Source organism: Gracilinanus agilis, chromosome 2, assembly GCF_016433145.1.
Source record: "Gracilinanus agilis isolate LMUSP501 chromosome 2, AgileGrace, whole genome shotgun sequence".
Lineage (NCBI taxonomy): Eukaryota > Metazoa > Chordata > Mammalia > Didelphimorphia > Didelphidae > Gracilinanus > Gracilinanus agilis.
Window position 1 is genome coordinate 299966586 of NC_058131.1, and position 12530 is coordinate 299979115.

General features: G+C 43.0%; 1 protein-coding gene across 1 annotated transcript in view; it reads left to right on the forward strand.

The window, feature by feature from the left end:
* The window catches only part of ZNF423 (zinc finger protein 423), a 350075-nt gene that overhangs the window by 194376 nt on the left and 143169 nt on the right, over positions 1-12530 (forward strand). Inside the window, exon 4 of the mRNA XM_044664166.1 lies at positions 5386-5470. Within this exon, the coding sequence (XP_044520101.1) occupies positions 5386-5470 (85 nt within the window). The remainder of the gene's footprint in view (positions 1-5385; positions 5471-12530) is intronic.

Here is a 12530-nt window from a genome sequence, read left to right on the forward strand (position 1 = left end):
TGGCACCTAGCCTGCAGTATTTATGGTTCTTAGGCTTCCACTTGAGCTGCCTTAGAGACAGACGTGAGGTTTCCTCTTCTAGTCATTTCCTCCTTCTCCCCCCAGGCAGCCCTCAACCTTGCCTGGCCTTCCTCAAAAACACTTTTCAGGGGAGCTTGAATTGACCAGCAGACTCTCTCCTGGCTCCTGCCTTGGGGACAGAGAGTCTGGCCTCTATGGGGTGGGGGGTGGGGGAGTGGTTACAGAGGGGCCCCCTGGCCACCCAGGTGAGGGTGGGGGTGGGGGGACTGCCTGTTGCTTTGTTCTCAGGCAACATGTTCTTTCCAGATGCTGGTATGGGGACAAAGTGACTATTAAGAGTCCAGGGCCCTAATGATGATCTCTTAGGAGTAGTGGGGTGGGGGTGCTCAGGGCTGAAGATCTAGTGGCTTTGTCACGGATTCACTCAGGGATTGCTCTTTCTTGGCTTTGTTATCTTTATCTGTTAAATGGACACAAGGAACTTTATTTAGTCCTCCTCTTGGGTTGTTCAGAGGCTAGAGTGAACTTATATAAAATTTTTTTTAAGCATAAAGCAGATAATAGTTTTGAGACAGTAAATTGAGATTTGGTTGGCTGAACCAAAGGAAGGGGGAGATCAACCCATTCTATGACTCAGAATTTAAAGGATCATTGTTCTAGAGCTCGAAGGACCTTAGATGCCACAAGGAAACCAAGGCAAGGGAATGACTTGCCTAAAGTCACACGGGTAGTAAGCTCCTCGGACTCAAGATTCAGTGAGATGTTCGGGTACAGTCTGGGATAAGTCTCTGACCCTCTCTTTAACAAAGTACAGCAGAACTCATCTTCCTCACCATTTCCACCCAAACCTTTTTTTAAACACCAGGAATTTCCACTGCTTCAGGAGAATAATTCACATTTATACAGAAATTTAAGATTCAAAAAATGGCATTCCTAAGAACAACATGTATTATGTGTATTAGCCTCATTTTTGCAGGGGAGGTGACCATCGGGACTTGGATTATGTTGGAAGGACATTGTGGGCTTGTGGAAAGGAAGCAAGACTTTGAGTCAGGACAGACTTAAGTTCAAATTCTGTCTCACATTTTCTAGCTATAATGATGGGGTCAACTTCCATTATCTCATATATAAGATGAGAAAAATTCTTGTATTTTTTACCTCCGAATGAAGATAGCATTGTTAGAGACCTGGAAAACATATACATATGAGTTAGCTTTAAGTGACTTTTCTAGTGGTACAATTGAAATTAACATAGAAGCCTGGTTTTCTGCTTCCAATCCCAATGTTCTTTCTGCTAGGGCTGCTCTAACATCCACTTTTATGGTGAATGTTTATAACCCCATTGTAGAAATGGAGACCCAGGAGGGCAGCTGGGTGGCTCATTGGATGGAGAGCCAGACCTAGAGATAGGAGGTCCTGGTTCAAATCAGACCTCAGACACTTCCGAGCTGTGTGACCCTGGGCAAGTCACTTGACCCCCATTGCCTAGCCCTTACCACTCATCTGCCTCAGAACCAATACACTGTATTGATTCTAAGGCGGAACCTAAGTGTTTTAAAGGGGAAAAAAAAGAAATGGAGACTTAGAAAGGGATATTTACCACCCAAGGCCATGAAGTCAGAACCAGTTGGAAATCAATCATTTGACTATTTTGTTACTCAAGTGAAAAATTCTGTCTTTTTGGCCTGTGAGACATGATAGAATCTTTGAGATGTAGTAAGGTTTTCATGTCATAGAATTCTGTTGCATAGTAGAAAGAGTCCCAGGCATCTGAGTCAGGAAGATGTAAGTTCAAATCCCACCTTAAACCCAATCCCTCCCCCCATTATATTACCATGGGCAAATCACCTAACCTATTTGCCTCATTTTCTTTACCTGTAAAATGAGAGGGTTGGACTCCATTTCCTCCAAGGACCTTTCTAGCTCTAAATCTGTGATCCAGCTCTATTTTCTTTGCTTCAAAGGGCCCAGCCTTTCTTTAGACGGTAGCTATTTACCATCCAGCTCCCTGTCACTAAGTTGACTTGGTTCTGAGCTCTTGCCTCTTACCCCCTTTTCCTAATCGCTCATCCGTGTCACAATGATCAGTCCCACCTTGCTCAGAGGAGAAGTTTGCAGCATACCTTGAAATGCTTTACAATAACAAAAGCCTTATAACAAAAAGAGATAACACTTTATTATTAGCAATTGTGGTATAGCAACAACCCTAATTTTGGAGTCAGCGGACCCTGAGTTCCAATATCAAGTCTTTCACTTACTGTCTATATGATCTTGGGCTTCAGTTATACCTCATCTTAGCCTCTTTCATCATGTGTCGAGCGGGGATAAGTATAGAGAATCATGGAATAAAATTTTTTGTTCCAGTGGCCCTTTGATGTACCTAGTATACAAGCATTACAAAATCTATCTTATAAATAATGAAATAGTCTTTGAGAAGTCAAGTGATGTGCTCATATCTCCAGCTAATAAATGAAGAGAGAATCAAATCTAGGTCTCCTGACACTGAAGACTGGCTCCCTTTCCATTAGGCTGCATTGCTTCTTTCCACTCATCTCATCCTGGATTGAAGAAAGGTTTGGAAACCTAAAGCTGCTATGGAAAGGTGACTTATCTTTAAACATATTATTTGATTCTCCCAGTGGTCTTATGGCAGAGTATGGTAGCATCTATATTATTTTCTGTAGGAGAATCACTGTGTAAGGTGGATAGATTACTTGCCGAAGGTCATACAACTAGTAATCACAGAACAAGAACTCATCTCTTCTAATGCCAGGTCCAGAGCACATTCTATATAGCATTCCACTGGCTGCAAAGTCTTTCCCAGATTATCTTGTCTTCAGCACCAGTTGGACTTTGCTTTACTAAAGCAGTGTGCTCAGAGTCCTGTAGCCATAAAATAATAATACAAATCACAATCACGGGAATAATATCAGAGACAGAGAGAGCACTGTTTGATTCATTATCTTATTTTTTTTTTTTTTTTGCAAACTATTTCTTATGGATTCACACGGATTGAAATACAGGTTTGACAATCCTGTAGGATGGGTCAATAAACCTGGCTTCAAATTCCAGTTCTGTTCCTTGGTGCTTTATGTCCTTGGGCAAGTCTCTAGCCCCTATGGACCTTAGTTTCCTCGTGAACCGAATGAGGGATTTGGACTATATGGATCTATGATCTGGGAGACCTGTGGATGTCTCTTGCCTGCAAAGGTTTCATTATCTAACAGTTTCACCATCTCTATAATAGTCATGAATTCTAGCCCCAACTCTTTAAGATTTCTTTTTTTGGGATGGGGTGGGGAGGGATGTTTGTTGTTGAGTGAAGATTCTTCTTGGTTTTGGGTCAAAGCAGATGACCACTGAGGTCCTGTCCAACTGAAAATTTCTGTGATCCTCACAACCATAGTATAAAGAAGAGTACTCTTGATATTATTATATCCCCATTTTATGGAGGAGGAAACTTAGAAATTTAGTGACTTGCTTATAGTCACCCATGTCCAAGGTTGGCTTCAAACCCAGGCCTTCTTCATCTTCAATACCTTATGTTCTTCTTCTTACCACACTCCCACCTCTTGAGGCTTTTTAAAAAATCTTTTTTTTAAACAATTTTTTAAAACCATTTGAGAATTTTAACCATACAGAAATTTGTTTAAATTTGTGGTTTCTAATTTTAGCCCTTTGTTATTTTATTCACTTTCCTATTCTGTACTTTATTAGAGGAGTTAGTGACACCAAGATTTCATTTCAGGTAAGGAAAAATATATACCCTCTGCTCTAGTAGCTGCCCTGTCCTCTCAATACACCCTCTTTTCTCAGAAAGCCAAATGTAGCAATTGCAACAGGACATCCCTTCCAAAATAGTCTGACTAGCCTCAGATTCTCCACTCTTAATCTCATCCTCCTTCCCATCATCTCCTTGCCCAGCCCTTTCCTATTCCTGTGAAGGAAAAAAAAAAGCTCTTTTCCTCAGGGCAATTCTTCCCTCCATGACAGATGAACGTTTCAGGGTGGTAAGAGCATGCTTGTTATAGTTGTAACCTAAATGTAAAACACAAAGGAAGATAGACGGGCCTCCCTTCCTGTGGAGACCTTCTCTGGACTAGCTCTCTTCCAGCTCTTGAAAGTTCAGTTGCTCAGGACTAATCTTTGAAAATTGCCAAAAGAGGGTCTTTGTTGCAGATTGGGTGTTTAATGTGTTTTCTTTTTAACAACTCTTACTTTCTGTCTTAGAATTAAAACAGAGTATTGGTTCCGAGGCAGAAGAGTGGTAAGGGCTAGGAAATGGAGGTTAAGTGACTTGTCCAGGGTCTAACAGCTAAGTGTTTCACTCCCCTTTATCTCCACCGCCCACAAATATCCTAGCCCTGGTCATACAAATATGTTCTTCATCTCTGCCTAGGATTAACCGAAGCCCAGAAATGGAAGAGGAGCTGGATGTTATGATTTCTCACGTTCTCATGTGAGGACATTTGATTCTTAGCCAATAGGATTCCCTATTGGCATTCCAAATAGCATCCACATTCCCCTTCAGGCTCTGATCATGCCCACCAACCCTCTTTTTCCAGTTTGGATAAATGGTTTCTCTGATTGTTTCTTCACTCCACCTTCTACTTTGTGCATCATAGCCTCCATGCAATGAACCTGTGACATAGGCAACATAAGGATAGATATGAAAAGCAGTGTCACTGCTCCAGCTTTGCAAATATGCTTTGAGCCACAATGGAAAGGAATTTTTCATTGCCTTAGGACAGGGGTTATGTCACAGACCCCTTTGGCAGTTTCGGTAAAGCCTGTGGACCTCTCCTCAGAATGTTGTGTTTAAATGCACAAATTAAAACACATGGGATTATAAAGGAAACAGAATATATTGCTATGAAGGAATTTCTAAAACATGGTTCACAGAGTCCAAGATAAGAATTTCTGCTTTTTTGTTTTTTGTGGGGAGATAAAAAGTGGCCAAACCATTGATTCTGGTTTCTCTACAGTCCATCCTCCCTGGATGGTTGTCTGTTTCCCTGGTGTGTCTCCCAGCATGGAGTTCTCTTAATGCAATGATTCTATGCCACTAGAGGCACTAAGGGCCAGGCCTCAGCTTCTCAAAATAGGAACTTATTTTGGGACTGCAGTTAACCAGTTCAGGTGAGGAGTGGGTTCACCAAAGACACCAGGCCCCTTAGAACCTGGCAGGTCATTCAGAACTACTCTCAGAGCTGGAGAGCTGAGGTGATTTGGTAGAACTCAAGAAAGCAGAGTGGGGAGATGGAATGTATATGTTTGGTATTTGTGAGTCATTTGATATGAGCTTTGCAGTTTCCTGCAGGTATGACCACATTCTTAATTTCTCTTTCTTTTGTTTTTAAACAGAAAAAGACATATCAGTGCATCAAGTGCCAGATGACCTTTGAAAATGAAAGAGAAATTCAAATCCACGTTGCCAACCATATGATTGGTAAGAGGGGGTTTTAGCCCGCTTCCTCGGGGACTGTTTCCTCCGTATTGAACCATTCTGGGGTCACTTTTAAGTCTGCTGATAGAGTTATCATTGCGCCCGTTTCTGGGATTGTGGGGAAGGGGAGCGAGGGGGATGGGAAGTGTCCCTGCTGGCGTTCTCTCGCTCTCTCCATCTGAGCCGTCTTATGCCACTTATGTGGCAATCCAACTTTTGACAATATCTTCCATTTTCTAGCAGAAATTTCCCTCTCTCCCTATAAAAAGTACTTTGCAGTTGTCAACCACTTAGGGGCAATTACGCTCCAATTTTGTATGTCATGACATTGAATAGATTTAACTGCTCGCATTTCCTAGCTAAATGTGGCGAATTCCTCAGGCACATTGTCAAAACAGAATGCTTACAAAGTTATTTCAGTACTTTCTCTTTTCAAACGGTCCTGGACTTTTGAAAGTTCAGCTTTCCTAGATGTGGTGCTTTTAAAGAGAAAGTCCTCACGGCTTCCCAGCTCAGCACGAGGGTAACAAGCTCGGTAATAAAGTGTTATTGTAGTCGAAAGGGTTGTATCCGTGCCGCAGCCACAGAGTCGCCTCTCTGACCAGTGCAAAAGAAGTGTTTTTCCTATCGGCCCACAGGTTATAAACGTACGCCGTGGCCCAGGAGGTCCATTTATTTGGATGAGCGTAGCACAAAGGGAGTGCCTGATGGCCTAGCATTCTGGGTCTAGGGAGGTTGCAGAGTCTTCAAGGCTCAGGCCAGCCTTCTGCTCCCCAACCTGCAGTCTTTATCACCCATAAAATAGAACTGGTCTCCTGGAAATTGCTCGCCTGCCCTCCCTGGAGTCTCTCTCTGTCTGCTTGCACGGTTCGACTTTTTTTGTAGTCCGAACAATCCATGAATATCTGAAGGGAGTGGTTAGTGGGATGAGTGGAGGAGTGGGAGGGGGTAAGCCCAGTGGGGGGCCAGACCAGGGAATAAAGCTCAGAGCTGCGCATGGAGATTGTGACTTTTTAATCTTTGGTTTTGTTTTTTTTAAAGCGATGTCTGCATGATTTAAAATAAAATAAAATTAAAAAAAAAATATATATATATATATATATATATATACATACATATATATATATGTGTGTGTATATGTATGTATGTATATAGATAGATACACTCACACGCCCGCGCGCGCACACACACACACACGTACACATACACTGTCAGTCACCAGACTGCTCAGAGGCCTTTCAAGGGAGTGTCAAGGAGGTGAAGATGAAGATATCTAAAAATGTTTGCTTTTGTAGCAGGTGTTAATGTAATCTCTTGTTTGTAAGCATGAAGGGTGAGAGCCTTGCTAATTGGACCATGGTGATTTCAAAGTTTTGTTTTTTTTCATTCTTCTCCTTCTCCATCTCTTTTGTTACTAAACCTGAAAGAACCGAGGCTTCTTGGGCAAAGGGAGGAATATTTCCTTTTAACTTGAGCTGTAGGGAAAAAAAGAGGATGGGACAAAATATGGAAAATGTGGTCTCTAAACACAATCTGGATCCAAGATGAAATTTTTCCCTCTTTGAGTCGTGGTCCACCTGGGACCACTTAGGTTCTGGGCTTCCTGGACTATTCGTGGGTATGGCAAAATGGGTAGATGGGAAAGAAGTTGTCTCCTGAAGTAGAGGCATATTGCTTTGGGGTGGGGAAGTATTTAATGGATCTACCTAATGAAAGGTGGACTTGGAGGGGAAGATCCAGGGCCATAGCATATTAGAACTCATAGAGGATCTCAGAGAGAACTGGGCATGTCTAATAAAATGACCAGCTCCTCACCCAAGTGATCACTACGTCCTCAGATTTCCCATAGCACTTGTGAATGGGTCTTCTCCCTCTTTAGATTGGAAGTTCCTTGAAAGCATGGCACTCTTTCATGTCTCTCTCTCTCTCTCTCTTTTTCTTTTCTTGTCCTAGGACATTGGGCCTTGCCTATAGGTGCTTATAAATAGTCTGCTGCTTCGAATGGAGGGGAGCATCCCAAGGCCACTTATCTAGTTTAGGACAGAGTCAGAGAGAAAACCCAGATCTCCTTACTCTCCAGTCTGCTCCTTTCCCTCCATATTATTACCTCTTCTGGCCAGTTGAGTTAGCTCTACCATGTAGGATCTTGGATTTTTGAGTTGGAAGAGCTATTACAAAGCAACCCTCCTCCATTTGAAGATGAGGAAATTGAGACATAGGGAAACAAAGGGAATTGTATTTGTTCTTTATGATAAGATAGTTCAGTCCCTTGGTTGGAGGGAGGTAGTCAGAATGTTCCATTGGTACCTTTGGTATACTGGTACAATTTGTACATTGGTCGTAGCAGTAGACAATAAGGATTGCCTCTAGGATATATTGGGAGGGCCCTCTTTGCTTCTTGGGAAGAAACTCCCCAATCAATTTGTGTTTATAACATGCATATATATATATATATGGTTTCTTCAATTGAATGCAAGCTCAGTGAGGTCAGGGACTTTAATTTTTTGATTTTATATCTTTGGTGAAGTGTTTGGCATATAGCACTTGATTTATGAATTCTTATTGATTGATTGCCCAAGGTCACATTAGGCAGTTGGTGGTGTACTATGGCCCCGAAGTCAAGGGTATCTGGGTTCAAATCCCATCTGAGACATTTATTGACCAAACCGTATGACCCTGGGCAAGTTATTTCAACTCTTTCTGCCTTAGTTTCTTCATTTGCAAAATACACATAATAATAACACCTGCCTTTCAGGGTTGTTGTGAGGAGAAAATGAGATAATATTTGTAAAGTATTTTACAAACCTATAAATGCTATACAGATACTAGTTAAGAAGAAGAAGAGGAGGAGAGGAGGAGAAGGAGGAGAAGAAGAAATAGAAATAGAAATAGGTAGAGGCAGAGCTGGGGTTCAAACCCAGATTCTTTGATTCTAAATTCAATGCTTTTCCCAAATTCAGCACTTTTCTCATTATACCTTTTGTAATGGTCTTTGTTTCAGATAAGGGTACCTATGTGAATGAATAAAGTATTTATTAAGCACTTACTATATGTAATGTATTGTGCTAAGTGCTGGAGATTCAAATAGAAAAACAAGACATCCCCTGTTGTTTAAGGATTTCAGATTCTAATGGCATAACAAAAATCTCCTGATTCTTAGGGTACAGCAGTAAAGCAGATATTACTGCCTCTTCCTTAATGTCAATTCAAATAATAAAATGATGTCCCTTTCTGGTGTTATTTGGCATTTGACAATGCCAAGACTTTGGCAGCAAAATCTTTCTTTTCTCTATCTGCCTTAGCTATGGCTATAGTCCCTAGAAGAGCAACTACCAGGCAGTATCTTCATTAAGGATACTTCCAAGGATATTGGACTTGGGGCTGGAAGTACTACTCTTCCCAAGATTCTTCAGTCCTGAGTTTTCTCCATTGGATCTGAAGGGAAGATGGTGGCCCAAGTGGTGGTGGTTTGATTAGCCTATGAAGTGAATAGTGTACTAGACTTGAAATCAGGAAGACCTAAATTCTAATCCTGCCTCAGATCCTTACTAGGTACATGACCCTTGCAAAGTCATTTACTCTCTCCTGGCCTCAGGTTCTTTATATATAAAAATGGATAACTAGAGTTAACCACTCACACAAGGTTTTTATGAAGATCTAGTGAAATAACATATGGGAAGTATTTTGAAAGTCTTAAAATGTCATATAAGTGTGAGATATTATTGATATGATTGTTAATATCTAGGTGAAGAGTACTAGTTGTAGGAAATAGTCTGTCATTGTGTTAGAATGAAAGGATCTAAGTTATGGAGTGCAAAAAGCATGTGGAGAATGGAAGCAGGGATTGATACTGGCCAGGACCTCCGGATACTAGGCAGACCGTCATGGAAGTCCTGACTGCAACTTGGGTTTTTAGTGTGGCAGACGGCAGGGAGGTGGGTTTATATTAGATTATATTTTTGGTTCTCTGACCTAGTTGGTCTTCTGGTATCATCAATAGTGAGGACATCACATGTGAAACTTTTCTTAATTTGTGATCTTGCTTCTCCCCTATATGTTCCTTCCTCTAGCTCATCAGCCACTGTATGAAATTTATTGACACTAATTCTTATGTGGAAAAACCAGTCAGCTCTCATCTCTTAAGCGCTTTGAGGTTTACAAAGTAACTTCTTCTTGACAGCTCTGTGAAAAAAGGTAGAAAATATATTATGACACTATTTCCCCCATTTTTCTGACAATGAAACTCAGGGCCAGGAAGTTCAAGAGACCTGTACCAATTTCTCATAGTTATTATTGTCAGAGCTGGGATATTAATGCAGGTTTCTTGAGTCCATGGCTGTCCTTCTCCTTGATGGGGTACAATCCCCTGTGCCAAGTCTTCCCATCTGGGGCACCACAGAAGATACAAAGATGTAATCCACATGGTCCTGCTCTCATGAAATGTGTAGACTAATTGGAGGAGAAGATTCATGTACACAAATAATTACAATATAGAGCAGCATGCAACAAATGCCAAAGGAGCAGTACAGATAATTGGTCGTGTAGCAGTTACAGAGAAGATTCTTGGGGACTGCTGGCAACTCAGAGAGCTTCATGGAGGAATGAGTTTGAATTGTACTCTCAATGACTAGCTAAGATTTGAGTGGAGGGAGAAGGAGGAGACGACCTTCCTGGTGAATGGAGTGACATGAGAAAAGTTATGGAGATGGGAATGAACATGGCGATTTCAGGGGATTACGTGGAGACTCTGGTGATAGGAGCTAAGGATTTGTATTGGAATTGTAGGAGATAAAACTGCAGAGAGAGGAGAGAGGTCGGAGCCAGATTGGGGAGGACCTCGAATGCCAAGTTGAATAGTTTCTTTTTTATTTGCTAGGCAGTGGGGAGTTCTTGCAGGTTTTTTAATTGGGGATCATGTTAGAACCATGCAAGGGGAGAATAGAAAGGAGGTAGATTTCAGTGGAAAGAGCAACTAGACTTAGAATAATTGGATTCAAATCCTGTCTTTCACACTTGATTTGCTGTGTTGATTTTGAATAAGTTGCTTAACTACTCTGAGTCTCTGTATCTTTATCAAAAAGAAATTTGAAGGTAGTTAACTATAGATTTTTTTTTCTTTTAAAATTTTACCTTCTATCTTAGAATCAGTACTGTATCATGGTTCCAAAGCAGAAAAGTGGTAAGGACTAGGAAATGAGGGTTAAGTGACTTGCCTAGGGTCACACAGCTAGAAAGTTGTCTGACCCCAGATTTGAACCCAGGATGTCCTGTGTCTACTCCTGGCTCTCAATCCACTGAGCCACCTTGCTGTCCCTTGGAATATCTTTTTTATAAGGTTCTTTTTTGGAAAGTACTTGGTAAATATTAAGGCACTACAGAAATGTGAGTCATCGTTGTCCAGTCCCCTGTTCATCCTAGTTTAATAAATGCTTCTTGAATTGCCCTGATGGCCAGTGCTGGATGGGGACTAGAGCAGTGAGGGACTGGAGGTAGTAAGACCAGTTAGGTGGCCCTAGTCATAGTCTATGACCGGAAAGGACACTGAAGAGGAAATGGGAGAGCCTAGCGTTGTTCATTCTGGAGCATCCATCGGATCTGCTCTCCACTCAGGCTTGAACCCATGTCAGTGTTGGTTCTCGGTGGTGGCAGGATGGGGAAGAGTAGGGAATTGAATGGGATGTGGGTGGGGTGGAATAAAGGAAGATGTGAAGCAGAGGAGAGAGATTCCTCAGGAGGGACTCAAGGCTTCTGGGGCTGGGTAATGGTTCCCACTTCTTTCATTTCCAGTTAGAAGAGGCATTGCCAGAGCCTCTCCTCCCCCCATCCCCAAGGCTCTGGATTCCCCATGGTCCATTTCCCCCATATAAATGGTGGGCCAAGTCTCCTCTCCCCAGCTGCGTTCCTCCTCCCCCTCCCCAAGGTTGGGAAGGGCAGCTTCAAACTCAGTGGGATAAAACTTCCTCCATAGAAGTCAGGGGACTCAGGAGAGCGGCTCCCATGAGCTGTTCACAAGAGCCTGCCTGGCCATAGTCTGGCCCTTGGCAGGCTCTGCGCAAACACAGGGGGCACTTGGGGTCTACAGCCATCTTCCCTTGAGGATCCAGGCTGCTAGCTAATTCCCCCAGGAGAAGCATAAACGTTTCATTTTTATATCAGGGCCTCTGTATGGGTTTGCAGCCTCTGAGACCCCACGAGTTATGATGACTCAGGGACATGTCTCCTTGGAAACATTTTTTTCCCTCTCTTTCCCAGTCTTCCCTGCTGTTGCTTGGGGGGTTTGTGGGGGTTGGGGGTTGGTGGGAGTGATTTGGAGCTGATAGAAAGGGAAGGGTCTTTTGAAACCTTTTCAGCAGCTGGGGTCGCCTTTGAAATATTTCCCTCTGCAAAGAATGGGGCTCTCCCCTTTCTCAGCCTCCCCCTACCCTTTGAAATGTTTTTTAGACTGGGGGGAAGCCCAGGCCCCTCCCCCCCAACAGGCATATCAAAAACTTGGAGCAGTTCGGCTGTCTCTGTTCTGCCTGCCCCCTGTAGGGATGCCCTGGCTCTGGTGAAGGCCTCCCCTTTCTCTACCTCCCACTGCCTCTGATGTGCAGGCTCCATCAGATGCCTAAAAGGATGGGCCCCCCACTCAGAAAATGGCTCCACGGGAGGCGAGCCAGCCCAGTTAGCCGCTGAGAGCCACACAAAGCTCTCACTGTGCCCCTGGACGCCTGGCGGTCTGAGAGAAGCCTAGGTCTAGCCAGGAGATGGCTGCCCTCCCCAATCTCTGCAGGCTTCCTTGAAATATTGTTGTTGCATGTGTTCCCCCTGCTTTTCGTCCCCCCTCCCCTATCTAGGAGTGTACCGAATGATGGGGTGACCAGCGCGTCCACGTATGTGTCTAAGCACATCTGTGTTAAAAAATGGCAAAGCTCTTTCTCCACTAGCATGTTAGAAGGGCAGCCACAAGCCGAAGGGATCAGGACATAAAAAGCTGGACCCTTTGGTAGGATTGTAATGGGGGTGGTGGGGCGAAGGGGGAGAGGGTCAATCCCGGATTGTTTCTTGGAGTTGCTTCTCTCCT